The following is a 19,922-nucleotide window of genomic DNA, read 5'->3' as shown; positions in this document are numbered from 1 at the left end:
CAGACCCTTGGTTTAGTGACTGTTTTTGAAGTTACAACGGCACTGAAAAAAATTACTTTTCAAAAAATTGTCTTTCACACTTACAACCACTGTTATCACCAGACCAACATTTGGATGCTTGGCAAGTGGCACATATTTGTGATGGTTGAAGTGTGCCGGGTTCGCGTGAACCCTTTTTTTGCGACCTCCTGACCTGCAAAGTCAGTGAGGAAAGCCAGTTTGACTTAACCATCTTTTTACTAACTCAACAACTGCAGTAATTCACTTCGCAACGATGGCAAGAAGGATTGTTAAAATGGGGGGCCAAACTCACTTAACAGGTGTTTTGCTTAGCAATGGAAATTGTGGGCTCAATTGCAGTCGTAAGTCGAGGACTACCTATAATACACAGCAGTGATGCGGCATTTTTAAGCCTTTAAAAGCCTTAATGGCACCATTTGGTTCTACAGCCAACACAGTGAGGCAAGCAAACCTTCCTGTTGCAAATGTTATGGGGTGTGAAGTTAGGAGAATTTACTACTCAAGGAAAGTCCATTTAAATCTTTCTCAAATCCTAGACCTTCAGATCCTTGCCGGCTACCGAAAGGATTTAGTTTAATGTTTTTCTCTGCATAGATATTTGATGAAGCCCAGCAGAGTTTGCTGGACCCAACTCTCCCATCGGTTCCAAAACTTCCATTAAACGTGGATTTGTTTGTTTTTTAATTTCTTCGCTTCGCTCTGTTCTGCCAAAGCATCTTTTGTTTATTTTCAGCAATGGAATGGCCAACTTTTCCATCAACTCTTATGAAAGACGAGGAAGGCGGACGGGTGGGGGGTGTGAGGAAGAGGCAAAAAGGGACGTGACTTTGAATTCTGTCTCTCAATGCACGAGAAGGAGAAGGCGAGAGGGTGAGCTCCATTCTTGCACACAAAACCTGAAGGATCTGGGCCGACACCCCGCTTGGATTACACTGCACCAGTGGTGGGATTCAAAAAAATTTTTTTACTACCAGTTCTGTGGGCATGGCTTGGTGGGCGTGGCAGGAGAAGGAAACTGTAAAATCTCCATTCTCACCTCACTCCTGGGGGGAAGGTTACTACAAAATCCCCATTCCCTCCCCCGCCCCACTAACCTGCTTTCCAGCTCCGTTCTCCTGTGCAGGGCAACCAAAGAAGACCCAGCCGATCAGCTGGGACTCAATGGGAGGCAGAGAAGAGATGGGATTGGCGGGGCCAGTCAGAAGTGGCGTTTGCCGGTTCTCCGAACTACCCAAAATTTCCGCTACCGGTTCTCCAGAACCGGTCAGAACCTGCTGAATATACCACCTCTGCACTGCACGCTCCTAAGGAAACCAAAACAGACTTGCCTCTTTTTCAGTGTCTCTGGATATACACGTCCACTGGTTTTCCTTCACGCTGTACGCCCAGAAGTCCGCCAGATCTTGCGTCCCGTCCCAGCCGCCGAACAAGTAAACGGTTTCTGATCAAAACGTTAGGAAAAGAAAAAAAAGACATCAGTCTGCGGAGCGTGAAGCCATCAAAAGCTCGGCTGCTAAGACAAAATATTTCCCCACCACCCCCACCCAGAAATTTAAAACTGTTTATTTTAAACCGTTTAGATTTGTTTGATATTTCTGGTCATTCTTAAATGGGCTTTTTGGTGAATGACATCTGCAGATTGTGTGAGGCTGGATACAGGCCGGCTGCCACCGGATTTTGATCTCGTGACCACGGGGGGATGCCGCAATAGCCGTAAGTGTGAAAAACTGTCGTAAGTCACTTCTTTCTGCTGTAATTTCAGTCACTAAATGGATGGTTGTATGTCGAGGAGTACCTACACAAGCCACAGAGCTCTGTGAGATGGGCATAATTTCTTTAAGGCCATCCCTAAAGAATGTCTGAACATTGCGGTGCTAAAAGTTTTCGTTTTGTTTATTTTTAAGGAGACCCCCACACACACCAAAGGATTTGATTCCAGGATTTCTGTCATGCTTTGGTAAGGCCGCACATGGTCGCTATGATGTAAAAAAGATGTTGAGACTCTAGAAAGGGCAGCGAAGAGCAACAGAGATGATCAGGGAGCTGGGGGACTAAACCATACAACGAACGGGTGCAGGAATTGGGTATGTCTAGTCTAATGAAAAGAAGAACTAGGGGTGAGATGATAGCAGAACTCCAATATTTGAGGGGCTGCCACACAGAAGAGGGAGTCAAGCTATTCTCCAAAACACCCGAAGGCAGGAGAAGCAATGGGTGGAAACTCATCAAGGAGAGAAGCAACTTAGAACTAAGGAGAACCTTCCTGACAGTTAGAACAATTAACCAGTGGAACAACTTGCCTCCAGAAGTTGTAAACGCTCCAACACTGGAGGTTTTTAATAAGAGATTGGACAGCCATTTGTTTGAAATGGTATACAGCTTCCTGGCTGAGCAGGGGGTTGGACTAGAAGACCTCCAAGGTCCCTTCCAACTCTGTTATTCTGTTTCTTTTAGCAAAGAATGAAGCAACGTCCTTCCAAAATTACTGCTGGATTAAGTTTCAGAGGGAGGAATGATAAAAAGAGAGAGAGGGAGGGAGGAAGAGGGAGAAAGAGAGAGAGAACACCGCAAGACGAAGAGATAATTAAGAAGATATTAGATTGTGCAGACTGACATTGAAAATCGAACAGAGAGAAGACACAGAATATTCTCAAACATGGAACTTATTTTACCAGTGGTTGGGGGGGGAAAAGGGGTGGAGATTAAGAATAGAATCTGTATTGTTCAGCAAATTAAATACCCAGACAACACGATGTTTATTAAGCACTAAGAAATGTAATTCATAGAAAATGAATAAAATTTAATCAAGAGAGAGAGGGAGAGGGACGGAGGGAGAGGGATGGAGGGAGAGGGAGAGAGTGAGGAGGAAAGAGGGAGAGGGAGAGAGATCTGAGACTCTGCTTGCAACAGCTGTAATGGCCACTGTCAGCATCAGCACCAAAAGGTTACCTTAGGTCATTAACTGTAATTACACTGTTTATTCTGGGCACCGAGTAGCCAGTGTTCTTTGCAAAGAGTACATCTCTTTGTGTGCCTAAATTTTCACAGCTTACAAAAAACTCACATTCACTACAATGGGCCGATTGATAACCCAGGGAAGGAGAAAACGGGTTTGGCACATGCCGCATATCCAATGGGGCCTGAGATAAAACATCTTGCAAAAGTCTACGATGGTCACACCATTCACAAATAGGAATTTGATCCGATGGGGAGCTGGGAGAAGGAATATCGTCCAGAATAAAAAGACAGAAATGTATTCCTTCCTAATATAAACGGAGTTTTTCGACGGCATAGGTAGAAGAAAGACAGGCAAGTCTGTTATTCACCTTACTGTGAAATTATACTCCTAAAAGACTCGGCCACCCTTCACCTTCCTAAATGCAGAATTTGTAAAACTCCCAATTTTTTCAATCTCCGGATTTGATGGAGAGGCTGTTCTCTGGAAGTGACAGTGCTATAAATATCCAAAAGTTATTTTTGGTGCCTAGTCAAACTTAAAAATCGCGGAACAAAAGCCCTCTGTTAAGAAAAGTATTATTTTAAATGCTTGTTTAAATGCCTCTTCCCTTGCCATATGCATTCATATTCTCGAAATCTACATTTTAAAGGTCAGGACATGAATCTCAAAAGATCCACCCCTATGTACACTCAGGAAAATTTGGTTTTTAATGTTCCAGTTTCTAAGGTTTGCTACCCAACTGTTTTTATGAGAAAGAACTTCTTGTTCTTTGAACGCGAAAGCCTTGGTTTTGCTTTCACGTTGCTTCTCTCTATTTTCTGAGCCAATGAACAGGCAGTCCTCAACTTATGACTGCAATTGAGCCCAAATTCTCTCATTAAGCAAGACAATTGTTAAGTGAAACAATTGTTAAGTCAGTTTTTACGGCTTTTTTGCCACGTTTGTTAAGTGAATCACTACAGTTGTTATATTATTAACACAGTTGTCGAGTGAACCTGGTTTCCCCATTGACATGATATGGAATGGAATGGAATGGAATGGAATAGAATAGAATAGAATAGAATAGAATAGAATAGAATAGAATAGAATAGAATAGAATAGAATAGAATAGAATAGAATAGAATATAGAATAGAATATAGAATATAGAATATAGAATATAGAATATAGAGTAGAGTAGCGTAGTGTAGCATAGCACAGAATAAAGAATAGAAATAGAAATAGAAATTGAAAAGCATAGAATAGAATAGAATGGAGAATAGAATGGAGAATAGAGAATAGAATATTTAGGACAGAACAGAACAGAACAGAAACAAAACAGAGTTGGAAGGGACCTTGGAGATCTTCTTGTCAAAGTGAAACAAATGACCAGATGGGCCAACTTTAAAAGTGTGCATTTAAAGTCCATCCAGAGAAATGGACTATGACTACTATCTGACAAAAAAAATATTAGAATTTCACTGACAACCAGGTGTAATGTCATCTTTAACACAGGGAATCCTCAGCTTACGACCATAATTGAGCCCCAAATTCCCATTGCCAAACAAGGTATTTGTGAAGTGAGTTTTGCCCCATTTCACGGCTTTTTCTTGCCACATTTGTTAAGTGAATCACTGCAGTTGCTAAGTTAGTAACATGGTCATTAAGTGAATCCAGCTTCCCCACTGACTTTTGCTTGTTAGGAGGGTCACAAAAGAGGATCACATGACCCCGGGACACAGCAACTGTCATAAATATGAACCAGTTGCCAAGCATCACGTGACCATGGGGATGCCACAACGGTCGTAAGTGTGAAAAATGACCGTAAGTCACTGTTTTTCACTGTAACTTTGTACGGTCACTAAATGAACTGTTGTATGTCGAGAGCTACCTATATTTCCTATCACATTCCTCCATGTTGGAATTGTATTATTTCAGGATTCAAGTAAAATCTCAGATCCTGTCGCACTTTCCATCCACTAGGAGGTGCTTTCGATCTGCATCAGGGCTTACTGAAACGACACTGATGGGGTGGAATAATTTAATCCCTCTTATGCCATCATCATTGGAACACGTAAAGTTAATTGGAGGTAGAAAGGAGAAAAAAATATTTGGGGGCAATTTTTTAGCCAAACAGAAATGGGTCTTGCTTTAATTAAAGCCAAGTGACATTTTTTGTTTTAAATGTAAATGCTTGAGCATTATGGATACATTGAAAATGATACGACAGAGGTCAGAAGTAACAGTTTAGGAAGTTTTTTTAAAAAAATATGACTTGTTTACATTTTCAAGGTGGCTCACAAGAAGTGGTGATCCGAATGAACATAATAAACTGGAGAAAAAAATAAAAAAATTCAAGATAAAATATGTGGGACATTTTAACAAATACCAAAATTCAAAGGAAGAAAGAAAGGGAAAAGAGATTAGAACTGGACAAATGGTTCTAAGATATCAAAAGTGCCAGAATTCAATTCTAATAGCAATCTGCTTACAAAAGGACCGGTTAAATACACTTTTATGGTTTTAAAAAAGTTACTATGGCTAAAGGCCAATGAAAACAACCATAACGAAAATCGAACCCGAGCCTTTACAGGGTTGTAATTTCGAATTGTCACTAATTGAACGGTTGTAAGTCAAGGAATAGTTGTAGCTCTTGATTTATAACATTCATTGAATTAAGAGCACTGAGAAAAGTGACTTACAACCAATCCTTTCACGTATGGCCGCTGCAGCATCTTCATCATTATGTGATTGGATTTTGGGTGCTACGCAACCAGCATGAATTAATGATGGTTGCAGCGTGCTGGGATCATGTGATCATCATTTGTGTTCTTCCTAGCCAACTTCCCATAAGCAAAGTCAAGGGAGAAAGCCGGATTGGTTAAACAACAGCATGATTGGCTTAACAACGGCCGTCATTCATGTAAAATTGGGCACAGCTTACTTACCAACTGCCTTGGTTAGCAATGGAAATCCATGTCCCATTTGTGATCAGAAGTCAAGAACAATGCTCATCTGTTTCTTAGCCGTGGGAGCCACCAGTCCAAAGACTCTTTCCATGGTCATGTGGCCAGCATGACAAGACGCCAAGGTACATAGAACACTGTTTCTTCCCTATTGTAGTGGTACCTATTTATCTATTCACATTTGCTTGCTTTTGAACTGCTAGGTGGGCAGGAGCTGAGGCAAGGATGGGAACTCACCCCCTTGTGTAGCACTCGGGACTCAAAACCTGGGCAGTCAGAGCTTTCCAGCTGCCAAACTCAGCATCTTTTTAAGTGCTGAGCCATCACACCCCCTTAAGTGAAGAACTGCCTGTAGTTAGATCTGCTTTTGACTCATGATTATGCAATATTTCTTTAAAACAAAACCCCAGCTATTTGGAGCCGTGGCGGTGCAGGCTAATTCTGCTGACTGTCGGCTGCCTGCACTTTGGCAGTTCGAATCCCGCCAGGCTCCAGGTTGACTCAGCCTTCCATCCGAGGTGGGTCAAATGAGGACCCAGATTGTCGGGGGCAATAGGCTGATTCTGTAAACCGCTTAGAGAGGGCTGTAAAAGTACTGTGAAGCGGTATATAAATCTAAGGGCTATTGCTACTGTTGTACTGGGGAAAGGGAGCAGCCAAAATCCGAGATTCCCACTCTTTACAAAGTCTGCACTACTATCACTATTAATCTTCTCATCACTCATCACCCATCATTACCTCCCACTTGTGACTGTATGACCGTAACTTTGTCGCTTGTACCCTTATGATTTATATGGACTGTTTCCTAGTATGATTTGATTGCTTATTGTACCCTATGACTCTTATTAATTGTATCTTATGATTCTTGATGAATGTATCTTTCCTTTTAGGTACACTGAGAGCATTTGCACCAAGACAAATTCCTTGTGTGTCCAATCACACTTGGCCAATAAAGAATTCTTTCTTTCTTTCTCTTTCTCTTTCTCTTTCTCTTTTTCTTCTTCTTTCTTTTCTTTCTTTCTTTCTTTCTCTTTCTCTTTCTTTCTTTTTTTCTTTCTTCTTTCTTTCTTTCTTTCTTTCTTTCTTTCTTTCTTTCTTTCTTTCTTTCTTTTTCTTTCTCTCCCTCCCTCCCTCTCTCTCTCTCTTTCCTTCCTTCCTTCCTTTTTCTTTCTTTCTATCTATCCCTCTCTCTCTCTATCTATATCATCTCTCTCTCTCTCTATCTATCGTCAACAATTAAAGTCTCAGTTTATCCATTTATATATTTTGTGCAAAATTGCTGTAAGATAGTTACGGCTGAGAGCTGGTAACTGACCCAAAACCCAACCGATCAGTTCTTTTGTGGCTGAGAGAAGACTTGAACCCAAGTCTCCTGTTAAAAAAAAAATCCCCCAAGATAAATAGTAAAGCTCACCTGTTTGAACATCAATGACCATTTGATGCCCTCCTCTCATTCCTGGCCTGCTGTCCTCACCATCACCTTGTTTGGATCGAAGGAAACAAAAACATCAATTGACCATTAGTGAGTTTCCTGGCCCGTCTTCCTTTTCCCCCAACAAATTCAGCTGCATTCAAGAAACAAACTTCGGAATACAGGTTGTCCTCAGCTTACAACAGTTCGTTTAGTGACTGTTCCAAGTTACAATTGCCCTGAAAAAAAGGTGTTATCAGGGCTCCGACAATTCACTCCCCCCCATTCGAATCATGCGCATCTCTCAGACTTAAAAAAAAAATTATTTATTAGGAGTGATCATGTCGGCATTACCTGAGTGCAGCCGACACTGAGACATAACATTTATTTCCCCCTTGACCCCCACCCACTGAACGTATATTCTCCAATGGGACACATTCATAGCCAAGAGTCATCAATCATGCTCTCCAGTAATAATCTTGAGTGCCAGAAGCTTCGGCCGCCTAGAAATTATCTATGAAAGCATTTAAGGTATGCATTACTCCCCCTACTCCCTTTCTGCTGACAACACTAAAAGACCTGGCAAATATTTTTGAGTTGACAGGTATCTTAAGTTATGACCATTTTTCACACTTATGACCGTTGCAGCCTCCCCATGGTCCCGTGATCAAAATTCACATGCTTGGCAACTGGCTCATATTTACGACGGTTGCAGTGTCCCAGGGGGGTTTCATGTGATCCCCTTTTGCGACTTTCTGATGAGCCAAATCAAGAGGGAAGCCAGATTCACTTAACAACCATGTGGCTAACTTTAATGGCCGCAGTGATTTGCTTAACAATGGTGGCCAGGAAGGTGATAAAACAGGGCAAAAACTCACTGAAGGACCGCCTCGCTGAACGAGGGAAATTCAGGGGTCAATCGTAGTTGTTGTCAACCCCAAAGCTGACCTGAGCGAGGCCATTTTTTGAGCTTCGGTGTTGTCACACCGGAGCTGAGGGATGTTTGTGGGGAGGGGGTAGGAATAGAGATAGATGGAGGTTTTGTAGCCAAAACAAAATACTTTCTCCTGGGAACCAAGGACATTCTCACAGGTGGTCGGAGAGAGGAGGAGCCAAGTTACTAGGCAACTGGGTGACACGATGATTGGACCACATGACTGGGTGTTTGAAGAATGGGGAAGAACGTTTAATTAGGTGAAAACTGCAGGAGTATTCAGAGTCGGTTTTCACCGGCCTGTGCCAATATGATATATCCAACACATGTCAACTCATAAAATATTTCTATGGTCTTTTTAGAGTTGCCAAAAGAAAGGAGGGGGAAGCAGTGGGCAGCTTGCATTCTATAAATGTTTTCAAAGATAGTTTCTAGGTGACCAAAATTTCTGCCGCACAAAATTCTAACTGGAGAGAATGATTGATGACTCTGGGCTATGGATGTGTCCCATTGGAGAATATGAATTACGATACACCCAGGGGGTGGGGGAATACCAGGGTCAAGGATGACAATGAAAGATGTGCCTCAGAGTCGGCTACACCCAGACAGTGCTGGCATGTTTACTCCTAATAAATCTTTTTTTAAGTTTTGGAAGTTTGGCTCGAGACTCATGATTTAAATGGGGGTAACTGCCAGAGCCCTGACAAACTAGTTCTTTGAAGAATCTACCCAGGCATGGTATTCTACAGGTTTGGCCTGGTTCGGCCGAATCGATAGCTCCAAGAATCATCTGTGAGAGGACCAGTTCGCTCTGACGATCGGCTGCTTGCCCTCCTGCCCACTCCAGCTCTATACTGATCTTATTTCCTGGTTTTGAAGTTCAGCTGTTTTGCGCAGCACACCGAATTGCCGCGCGTCAGCTGTTGAACCCACAGGGAGAGTGCAGGATTGCAGGTCAGTAGGAAACCCTCTGCGCATGCGCAAAGGGCAAGTTTGCCACGGGGGACTTGCATGGGCGTGCTCAAAGTGCCTCCACCAAGCCAGGCCCACAGAACCGGTGGTAAAAAAAAAAAAAAATTTGAATCCCACCGCTGAATCTACCTGCCTTGGAGTGCTGTTTATTAGGGGTGTATTACTTGGAAGTCGCGGACTGTCTGTAAATCATTCCTGGAAAAAGATATGATATTGATGGTCTTCAGAGAGAGAAAAAAATGCACAAGCCAAAGAGAACTGGGCATGGTTAGCTAAAGTAGAAAGGCCTCTGGGCACAGATCTCCAGAGAGCTGTTGCCTGTCAACTCTAACAAGGTTGAGCTAAAACAACCAATGATTCATTCAGTCAATTCCAATAACACAAAGAAGTTATCGAGGCCAGTGGTCGCCAACCAGTGAGCTGGGGACCACTGGTGGTCCGCGAGAAAATTTTGGTGGTCCGCAGAGAAATGTCACCCCCCAAAGCAATTAATCCAGACTGAGAAGGAACACAAGGCTGCGCCGCCCATATAGCCCGCGGGAACACAAGGCTTGTGTCGCTTGCATTGCAAACAGCATGAGATAGTGAGGGGAGGGGGGGAAGGGCTGGGGGGTGGGGAACTTGCCTCACTCACCTGGTCTGGCCACCGGGCTGCTTCTTTCCGCTTCTTTCTTCTTCTGCTTTTGGCTGCACACAAGGAAAGCAGCAAAAGTCTTTCTTTCTCTCCCCCAAACTCCACCAGAAATGAGTCTTTGGGACCCTGCAAGGCCTCCTGCTCCAAGAGGCTGCACCGGCAAAGACTCATTTCTGGTGGAGTTTGGGGGAGAGAAAGAAAGACTTCTGCTGCTTCTGCTGCTTTCCTTGCATGAAGCCAAAAGTCTCTCTTTCTCTCTCTCTCTCTCTCCCCCTGAGAACGGAGATGGGGTCATGGGATGCCCCTTTTATGATCTTATAACAGATAATCAGAGTTGGAAGGGACCTTGTAGGTCATCTAGTCCAATCCACTGCCCAAGCAGGAAACCCTACACCATTTCTGACAGATGGCACTGCAATCTCTACTTGAAAGTCTCAAGTGATGGCGCTCCCACAACTTCTGAGGGCAACTTCTGTTCCATGGGTTGATTCTTCTCACTGTCAGAAAGTTTCTCCTTATTTCCAGGTTGAATCTCTCCTTGTCCAGTTTCCATCCATTGTTCCTTCGCTGGAGTGAAGATGACGAGGAAGCCACATTCACTCTACAACTTTGTAAATGACGCCTGCAGCGATTCGCTTAACAACCCGGGCAAGAAAGGTGGCCAAATGGGGCAAAACTCACTTAACAACTGCCCTGCTTAGTCACGGAAATCTCAGGCCCGATTGTTGTTTTAAGTCGAGGACTACCTGTTAATATCCCTGGCAGCTGAATCTGGAAGTAGTATCTACTTTTCGCGTCAACCAGATCCTCGGAAAGAGCTCACAGCAAACCCAGTTTCAATACGGTACCTTTGGTGCTTTTGGGGATGATCTGGCCCCACCGCGGTTTGTATTCCTGCTGACTGATGTACTGGTTGAACAAACCATCTGTTTGGAAGGAAAAAAGAAAAGAAAAGAGTGAGCTGCCATAGTTCTTCCCACCGCAGCAGCCTTGCAAGATTGGTTTTTTTTAACCTTTTGCCAAACGGCAGTAGAAAACAAGCGGTTAACCAGCACGGTAATTTCATACAAAATTAGACGGAGAACCAGAGGAAAAAGCGAGGGAGGGAGGCTGTTATAATTTTTTTTAAAAAAACGTGAATATAATTGTGTCAACTTTTAAGATGCGGAGCGCATCCGGTAAGTAGGGAAAAATCCTTGTCACCCTGCTATGTGGGGAAAAGATAAGGTGATTGAAGAAAGGGGTCACCAGGGATTGACTCACATAAAGGCAGATGTCCTGGGAAGTAAGACTCCGATAGGAGACAATATTTCTAGCTCAGGGTCAAACGGTGGGGTCTTTGGTGTTCTCTGATCTTGGTGGTTTTCTTGCAGACGTTTCATGACCCAACTAGGCAACATCATCAGTGCTAGAAGGGAGTGGAGTTTATTGTGGGGGTGAGGGGGAGGAGGAGGAAGAGGAGGAGGAGGACGACTGTGGGGTCCTTGGTGCCCACATGGCAAACTTGTCTGCTAAGTTGCTATTTTTCCTTTTTACGACCATCATCTGTTCTGCTGTGCTGGGAGATTTAGATTAGCTAGGAAGCAGGAAATGGTTGGATTTCTTGCTTTTTAGCTAGTCTTTAGATCTTCTGCTCAGCACAGCCCAACCTCCCTTTGGACTGAAGGTTTGCTTGCAAGCAAATTCAGTGGAGATTCACAGCAAGCAAATTTGAGAGACTGAGCTAGCCGATGGCAGATAGATAGATCACTGAATGATTCTGTGAGCAACTCAATCTGCCTGCTTTGCCTGATTTTGGGTAAAAGTTGCTCTTTTTTTATAAAAAAATTCAATATTTACATGCATGGTGTGTTGTGAGTTAATTTTGTGAGATTGCTTGCTAGCAAATTTTATGAGTTTGCTTGCAAGAAAATTTTAGGTGATAGACTGAGCTAGCCAGTGGCAGATAGATAGATCTCTGAATGAATCTGTGATTCTGTGTGCAACTCAATCTGCCTGCCTGCTTGGCCTGATTTTGGGTAAAAGTTGCTCTTTTTTAAAATAAAAAATTCAATATTTATATGCATATTTATAACATTTACATACAAGCCAAGCCCAGCCAGTCACATGACCACCAAGCCACACCCACAAATTAGGCCACGCCCACAGAACCGGTTAGTGGTCCCTGGGATCTAAAATTATGAGTTTGGTGGTTCCTGAGGCCCAAAACGTTGGCGATCCATGAACTAGAAGACCTCCAAGGTCCCTCCCATCTCAACTCTGATTGAATTGAGGCCAACATTTCTGCTGTTAAAATGAGACATTTGTGACGTGAATTTTTAACCCCATTTTGTGACCTTTCTTGCCACAGTTGTTAAGTGAATCACGGACACTGTTAAATTAGTAACATGGTTGTTAAGTGAATCTGGCTTCCTCACTGACTCTGTTTGTTGGAAGGTGGGCCAAAGGGGGGTCATGTGACCTAGGGTTGCGCTGTAACCGTCATAAATGTGAATCAGTTACCAAGCAGCTGGATTTTGATCACGTGACTGTGGCGGAATGCTGCAACGGTCGTAAATGTGAAAAATGGCCAAGAATCTTTTTTCCCCCCAGTGTCGCTGTTAATTTCGAACAGTCACTAAATGAACTGGTTGTAAGTCGCACACTTATTCTGCCCAGTGATTTTAATTCATCGTGCTGTCTAGACACCGTTGTCATAGCAAATCATAACAGAGTTTAAAGATTTTTTTAAAAAAGCCAGACATGCCTATCCACAATGTTAAGGAAAGTGTTCTCACCTAGGCTTCCCCAATAGCACGAAATCGACTCCTCGTCCTGATAAAACCCCCATTTATTTAGGTTAAAGGGAATTCCTCTCTAGCAAAGTCACGGCAAACAGTCTTTTATGAGATTTCACAGCTACAGACTTTTATCAGGCTTGGAGAGTTGCCAGGATGATACCTTCCATACGCCACGCCGTAGCAGCAATTATTTTGCAAGAAATCAGGAACAGATCTTCACCCTAATGAATTGAACTAACTGTCTCCTGCAAACCCCACTCCCCTTTCGCTCCTCTTTATTCCCTATGGGAGGGGCCATTCACCGTCCACCTGAGCCTTTACTCCCGAGTCAACCCTTGTTTCTTAACTGTTCCCTTCTCCTGGCAGCTCTGCGCATATGCACACTGGGAACAGGCTCCTGCTGTTCTTCTTCCCCACTGATCTCCAACTCTGAAGGCAGCTGATAACTGTCAGATGACCCTGGGCCCCATCTCTGCAGACAGAGCCATCGTCAGAGCCTTCCCCAGACTCCAGGACTGGCCCATGTTCCTCCCCAACCTCCTCACTCTCTGAGTCTGTCATCAGTTCCACTGGCCGTCAGCGGGCAACAACAGAAAGATAGACAGAAATGAAGTCCACCTCGAACAGTAGATTAGCATGAAAAATATTATTTTAAGCAAATAAATTCAAACACGGGCATTTTCTCCCCTGTAGAGAAATAGCCCTGTAAAAAAAATCTCTGCAAAGGAATGAAAACCCATTTGGGTTTTCTGGAAAGCATCAGCACTTAGGATGTGACTTTTCTGCACAGTCATGCTGACAGATCTCTTTTGCAAAAGCCAAGAGATCCATCACTCGGGTCTTTCTATTTTCCACATGAGTTGCTTGACATGTTCTGACCCAGGATTCATCAAACTTAATAAAACACAAACTGAATTTAAAAGTAAAACCTTTTTTAATGCGACGCTGGGAATTACTTGCATTCCCAACCAAAAACTCATTATATACAGTTCCTCCAGATAACAGCACGCTTTTCAGTGCTGTCGAATGCTGCCAAGAAACAGAAGTCCAATTCAGGCTAACATCAACCAACTCAAAAACCTAGAAAAAAAACGACCAGAGTACAGAGCTTCACAGAGGACTCGGAGATTACTGAACTGCTTTGCTTCCTGCAAAGAGCACATCACCGAGGGCTGGCTTTTATCCCTTATGGGAGGGGCATCAACCTCCCAGCCTTACTCCTGAGTTGCCCCCTCTGCTTCAGCTGCTCTCGCCTACTAGCAGCTCTGCGCACACGTGCACTGGAAACAGGTCCCCCCCTGGGGTCCTCTACTTCGCTGCTGCCAGACTCCAAAGGCTCTGAAGGCCGCACCCCACTCTCAGATGGTCCTGGCCCCATCCCTGCATTGAATGCAGGACCCTCGTCCGAGTCCTCTCCAGACTCCCTGACTGGTTCCCTTTCGTCCTCACTGTCCGATACCTCTGCCATCTGCACCGGCGAATCACCACATGAAGAGAGAGAAAAATAAGCATCACGTCGAAATTAGCCCCTCACTGCTTACTATCATGGGTGGGATTCAGCTGATTTGGGACGGTTCGAGCGAACCGGATGTTAAATTTACATCTGGTTCGCTGAAACGGTAATTGAATCGGCCAGCTGGCCCCGCCCACCCCTCCTCCCAGGAGTCTCCACACGGGCCGTTTTGGATGCAGGTAAGTGCAGGGTCTGCATGGAGGCTCTGGGGGGCGAAGAATGCCCCCGGAAGTTTAGGAAGTCCGGAAATGGGCCTGTTTTCGGCTTCCTGGGGGCCTCCATAGCCCAGGGGAGGCCATTTTCACCCTCCCAGAGGCCTGAGGGAACAACGATACAAAATGCACACCTACAGAATTTGTACAGTACATTTATGTGGAGCTGAAGAGGAATACTTTTATGTTTCATCACTGTGAATTCCAGGAAGTGGGATCCAGGTTTTGGAGAATGAAGTGGCCTCAACCTTCTCCCAGTCATCCATCCTGGAGGAAAATGGCTAAATAGCTTCTTTAACTGAGTGGGTCATCTCCGCAGCCAGTTGTTTTTTTAAAAAAATCACTTAGAACCCTATGAAACACAGTTTCAGAAGCTACCTTATTGAAGCCACGATATCAAAAATCACTAGATTACAGGTAGTCCCTGATTTACAACCATTCATTTAGTGACCGTTCAAAATGACAACGGCACTGGGACAAGTGAGCTAGGACCATTTTCTTCACCCTTACGACGGTCGCAACATCGCCATGGTCACGTGATCAAAATTCAGCCGCTTGGCAAGCGGTTCATATTTATGACGGTTGCAGTGCCTTGGGGTCACGCAATCCCCTTTTGCAACCTTCTGACAAGGATTCACTTAACAACCGTATTGCCAAATGTCTACGGAGATTCTCAGTCCTCCAGGTTGTCCCTAGTGGTCCCAAAGGTGCTTTTTTTCAAGAAGCAAAAAAAAAAAAAAATCCTGTTTTTTTTCTTTGAAGACGTTTCGTTTCTCATCTAAGAAGCTTCTTCGGCTCTGAAGTCCAGTTTCCTCTTGGAAAAAAAAAAAAGCACCTTTGGGACACCGTGTTGCTCACAATCCAAGTGCTTCACTTAGCAAATGTGGCAAGAAAGACATAAGACATAAGAATTTATTTGTCATTACACTCGCTAGCGGGTGCAATGAAATGAGGTGCTCTTCCACAAAGTAAAACTGGACAAACACCACTAAAAGAAAAAAAATTGAACTAAACACAACCAACCATACAATAATCTCTATGCAATTTAAAAATGTAAATACCCCATTACTCTCAGCCATTTAAATTCCACAAAAATCTTATGAACCTGCATTCAAACTCAAAACTGCACTTGGATAAAAACTGTTCTTAAATCTGGTCGTCCTTGTTCTTAATACCCTAAATCTCCTTCTCGATGGTAATAGTTCAAAGAGCTGGTGATATAATGGGTTGAATAGGTGATATAATAGGTGATATAATGGGTTGAAACTCACTTCACATCTTGCTTAGCAACAGGAATTTTGGGCTCAATCATGGTCGTATGTCGAGGACTTACCTGTAAACTGTAAGGTAAAGGTTCCCCTCACACATACATGCTAGTTGTTTCCGGCTCTAGGGGGGCAGTGCTCGTGCTTTCGAACTGCTAGGTTGGCAGAAGCTGGGACAAGGAACGGGAGCTCACTCTGTTACGCGGCGCTAGGGATTCGAACCGCCAAACCGCTGACCTTTCTGATCGACAAGCTCAGCGTCTTAGCCACTGAGCCATCATGTCCCTGTACACTGCTATTTTTCACGCGATGAAAACGATAACCCAGCCGGCCCAAAGGATCATACGGAACGGCCCTCTAACAATGTGACAAGCTAATGCAACATAAACAGGAAGCTTTCCACTCTGTTTGGACTTGTCAGCCACCCACGGTGCAGAAAACAATCCCAACGCCAAGAGTTAGAACGAAGCCAGCAGTTATGACACAACACAAATCACAGGCTAAAAGTCCTCGGGCGGCAGCCTTCCCCAACAGATCACACACCAGATGCCCTGAGGTTGCAATTCCCAGAATTATCTCCACAGGATAATACATTCCCAACATATTTGGAGCTTTAAAAAATAAACAACAAAAAAAAAAAAAACGCCACAAATTCATCAGTTCCCTAACTAGACTGTCAGAAATGCCTCTGGCCTTCCTGAACGGGGAACATTTTAATCAGTCAATGTTTTGTAAAATATAAGTGAAGAGGGGGGGAATTAACTATGGGAAGTTTATAATTGTTCCCATAGAAGTATGATATTTAATTGAAAAGTAACGTGAAAAATGTTAAGACTTTAATGAATATTAATATTAATGATAGAATTGAATTGGAATGGAATGTTGTTTTAATTATATACATTTATAATTTTTTTTTCTTCAAGAATACTGTGCGTAGTTTAAAAATGTACCAAGCAGAATCCGAATGGAAGTTATGTATTATATTGAGTGTTATAATTTTAGGGGAAAGATATAAAGGCATCATCCTCCAATCAGTAACTACAGGAGAAATTTTGTTTAATGAGAAAAGATAATAGACAATTGAAACAGGACAGACAAAAAAATATAAATATAATGGTTTGAATTGAGATGAAATAAATAAAATAAAATGGAGAAAATTAAAAGAGGGGAGAAGCCATGTAGAAAATGTAAAATAGTAATAAGATATGGAATAGAATATAAAAATGAGCATGAACCTGAATTTTGCGTCTGTACGAAGAAATGTAACCCGGGATTATGCTGCTTTCAAAAAAAGATGTTTTATTTCTATTTCTTTTCTCTTTGTGAAAACTCAAATAAAATTTACCAAAAAAAAGAAAAGAAAAGAAATGCCTCTGGCCTTCCTCCCAACCTGTCAGCCCTGTTCCAGCTTGGTCTTCTGGGCAAGGAAAACCTCTCCACTCCAAAAGATGGCTTTTATTAAAAGCCAAGTGGTTACAATGAAGCAAAGCTGGAACTGAGGTTTCGCACACAAAGATTTGCCCTGTTCATCTTCCTCTTTTTCGTTCCACGCCTCCCCCCCGTTACCTCCCGACTGTCCAGTCACATTCCAAGAAGTTGTTTTTGGTTACCATCCCTGCAAAGGCAGGTGTCATGCCCCTATCGGAATCTGATTCGGAGGGGTAGGCCGAACAGTTGACAGGGAGCAGGAATGTGGCTCCGTTGGTTGTGGAAGAAACTTGGGGAAGGTCAAAGTGCAGCTGAGCAGAGCAGGAGAGAGGTAGAGCAAGGGAGAGGGAATTCAGAGGAAGACCCAGGCCCACCCCCTCTTCATCCTAGGGCACATAGGGAGGAACAGAGAAGGGAGCAACTTGAGTTGCGTGGCTTACAGAGGAGGAAAGGGCCCTGATTCCCTTCATTAAGTGCAGCTGGGAACACAGTGTTTAAAAAGGGAAGCTGCGCGCAGCAAGTTGTTGGGAGCAAATTGTGAATTATCTGGTATCGTAGAGGCTTATCTGGGTCCCTGGCGTCTTCCTAACTGTGTGAGTTTTGCTGTGCTTTCAAGCCTGCAATTCCTTCTCCTGCCCTGTCAAGTTAATTATTACTGCAGCATGGGTTTGTTTGAATTTTTAGTTTCAGTTTGTATATACTTTTGTTTTCGGACTGAATTTTCTCCACTTAAAAAAGGCTGTTTTCTGGGAGAGTTTTTCTCCAGCCAAAGATAACCTGGACATTGGGGGAAAAGTTGGAGATAATTAAAGGGACTCTTCTTGCTTATTTAACCGTGTTGCCTTTGGACCACGCCCCAGGTCATCTGACACCTACATCTCAGGGACAACACGATGTGTAGTTTCTGTTTCCTCCGTACCCAGCTCCCTCACCACACCCACACACTTAACCCCATAGCTTATGGCAGTCTGGCATTTAGCGAAGCAAGGCCGGAGCAGGATGACAGTTGTGACACAACCCTTTGGGAGAGTCCGTAGAGATTCTCAGGCATCCAGGACATGGTTGTCCCAAAGGTGCTTCTTTCAGGGGGCAACTGGACTTTCCTTGTTTTCTTTCGTTTGCAGACGTTTCGCTTCTCATCCAAGAAGCTTCTTCGGCTCTCCCCTTCCCCACTATCCTCTCAGAGCTGAAGAAGCTTCTTGGATGAGAAGCGAAACGCCTCCAAAAGAAAAACAAACGAGGAAGTCCAGTTGCCCCCCTGAGAAACCGTTGGGACAACCCTTTTGGGAACTCACCGTTGACAGCTTTTTCTATCAACTCTTCGCACGCGTTGAAGTCTCCCTTCAAGACCAGTTTCTCGTGGAGGTCGGTCAGCATGGGGTGCTCCAGGGCGATCTTGGTTTTCTTCTGCAGGGACTCGAACGCCTCCGTGTAGTTGTGTTGGCGAAAGTGCTTCAAGCAGAGGCGAATGGCTTCCTGTTCACGGTACTACTGGAACACAAGAAAACCTATGAGAACAGCACCGAGGAGCGTACCGCTGGTAACTTTGCAGAGCTAAGCTTAGGTCACAGGCAAATCCAAATCCTCGGAAGGACAGGCTTAGGAGAACGATAGGTAGGTAGTTCTCGACGTACGACTGCAATCGAGCCCAAAATTTATGCCGCCAAGCAAGACAGTCGTCAAGTGAGCTCTGCGCCATTTTACAACCTTTCTTGCCGCAGGTCCAGTTGTCTTTTGGAAAAATCACCTTTGGGATTTTTTTAATGCTGTTGTAGCTTCAAACAGCTGCTTAAAAAATGGTTGTAAATCAAAAACTACCTACATAACGTTGATAGACAAACCAAGTTTTGTAATTCACACAAGCAAGCAAGCAATCTCTCTCTCTCTTTTTCTTTCTCCCACTCTCCCTACCTCCTTTCTTCTCTCCCTCCCTCCCTTCCCTCCCTTCTCTTTCCCAACCTCCCTTCCTCTCCCTCCAGCTTCCTTTCCTCTCGCTCTCCCTCCTTCTCTCCCTCCCTCCCACTTCTTCCTTCCCTCCTTTTCCCCTCCCTCTCTCTCTCCCCAACCTCCTTTCCTCTCTGCCTTCCCTCCCTCCCTTCCCCCTCCCTACTTCCCTCCTTTCCCAACCTCCCTTCTTCTCCCTCCTCTCTCTCTCTCCCAACTTCCTTTCTTCCTCCTCTCCCTTCCCTCCCTCCCTCTCATACACAACACCTCCCTATCTGAGGCTGTTTCGTACATAGGTTACAATCCTACCTTGCTGTACCAATTGAGACAGGGCTGTACCACATCTGGATCATCAATACCATTGAGTTCAACATACCAGATGCTAAAATTGAAGCTGGGACCCCAGGACAGGAGCGGAACTGAAAAAAGGAGGAGAAAGAAATTACATCACTCTGAAATATGAATTCCTGCTGACTACAGATATTCTTGCCCTGCTATTCTCTGGCACAACCCCCCTCTTAGGCAACTTCACAGCTCCCAGTTCGTTCAAGAGCATGAGACAAAGTCTGAGGATGTGATGATTATCAGAATAATAGAATTGGTTGTCTTTCTATCCTTTGCTATTGCAATTTTGCATTCTGGGAATAAGATTTCAAATCGACAAAAGTCTCTAGAAGAACAACAAAAATTATTAGAGGGCTGGAGGCTAAAACATATGAAGAACAGTTGCAGGAATTGGGTATGTCTAGTTTAATGAAGAGAAGGACTAGGGCAGCGATCGCCGACCGGTGGGCCGTGAGAAAATTTTGGTGGGCCGCAGAGAAATCTCACCCCCAGAGCACCCCCCCAAAGCAATTAATCCAGGCTGCGCAGAAACACAAGGCTGCTCAGCCCACATGGCCCGAG

The 19,922-nt window shown here is 44.0% G+C and overlaps 1 protein-coding gene across 1 annotated transcript in view; it reads right to left on the bottom strand.

The window, feature by feature from the left end:
* The window catches only part of MKLN1 (muskelin 1), a 102,678-nt gene that overhangs the window by 43,370 nt on the left and 39,386 nt on the right, over positions 1-19,922 (bottom strand). The window contains exons 5-9 of the mRNA XM_026687528.2: positions 19,326-19,435; positions 18,368-18,560; positions 10,723-10,800; positions 7,338-7,403; positions 1,350-1,462 (exon numbers count right to left, since the gene is read on the bottom strand). Of these exons, the coding sequence (XP_026543313.1) occupies positions 1,350-1,462; positions 7,338-7,403; positions 10,723-10,800; positions 18,368-18,560; positions 19,326-19,435 (560 nt within the window). The remainder of the gene's footprint in view (positions 1-1,349; positions 1,463-7,337; positions 7,404-10,722; positions 10,801-18,367; positions 18,561-19,325; positions 19,436-19,922) is intronic.

This window comes from Notechis scutatus, chromosome 6 (genome assembly GCF_049901735.1).
Source record: "Notechis scutatus isolate UNSWTSFEM ecotype Mainland chromosome 6, rNotScu1.2, whole genome shotgun sequence".
Classification (NCBI taxonomy): Eukaryota; Metazoa; Chordata; class Lepidosauria; order Squamata; family Elapidae; genus Notechis; species Notechis scutatus.
This window is presented reverse-complemented; position numbering and strand designations above follow the sequence as displayed.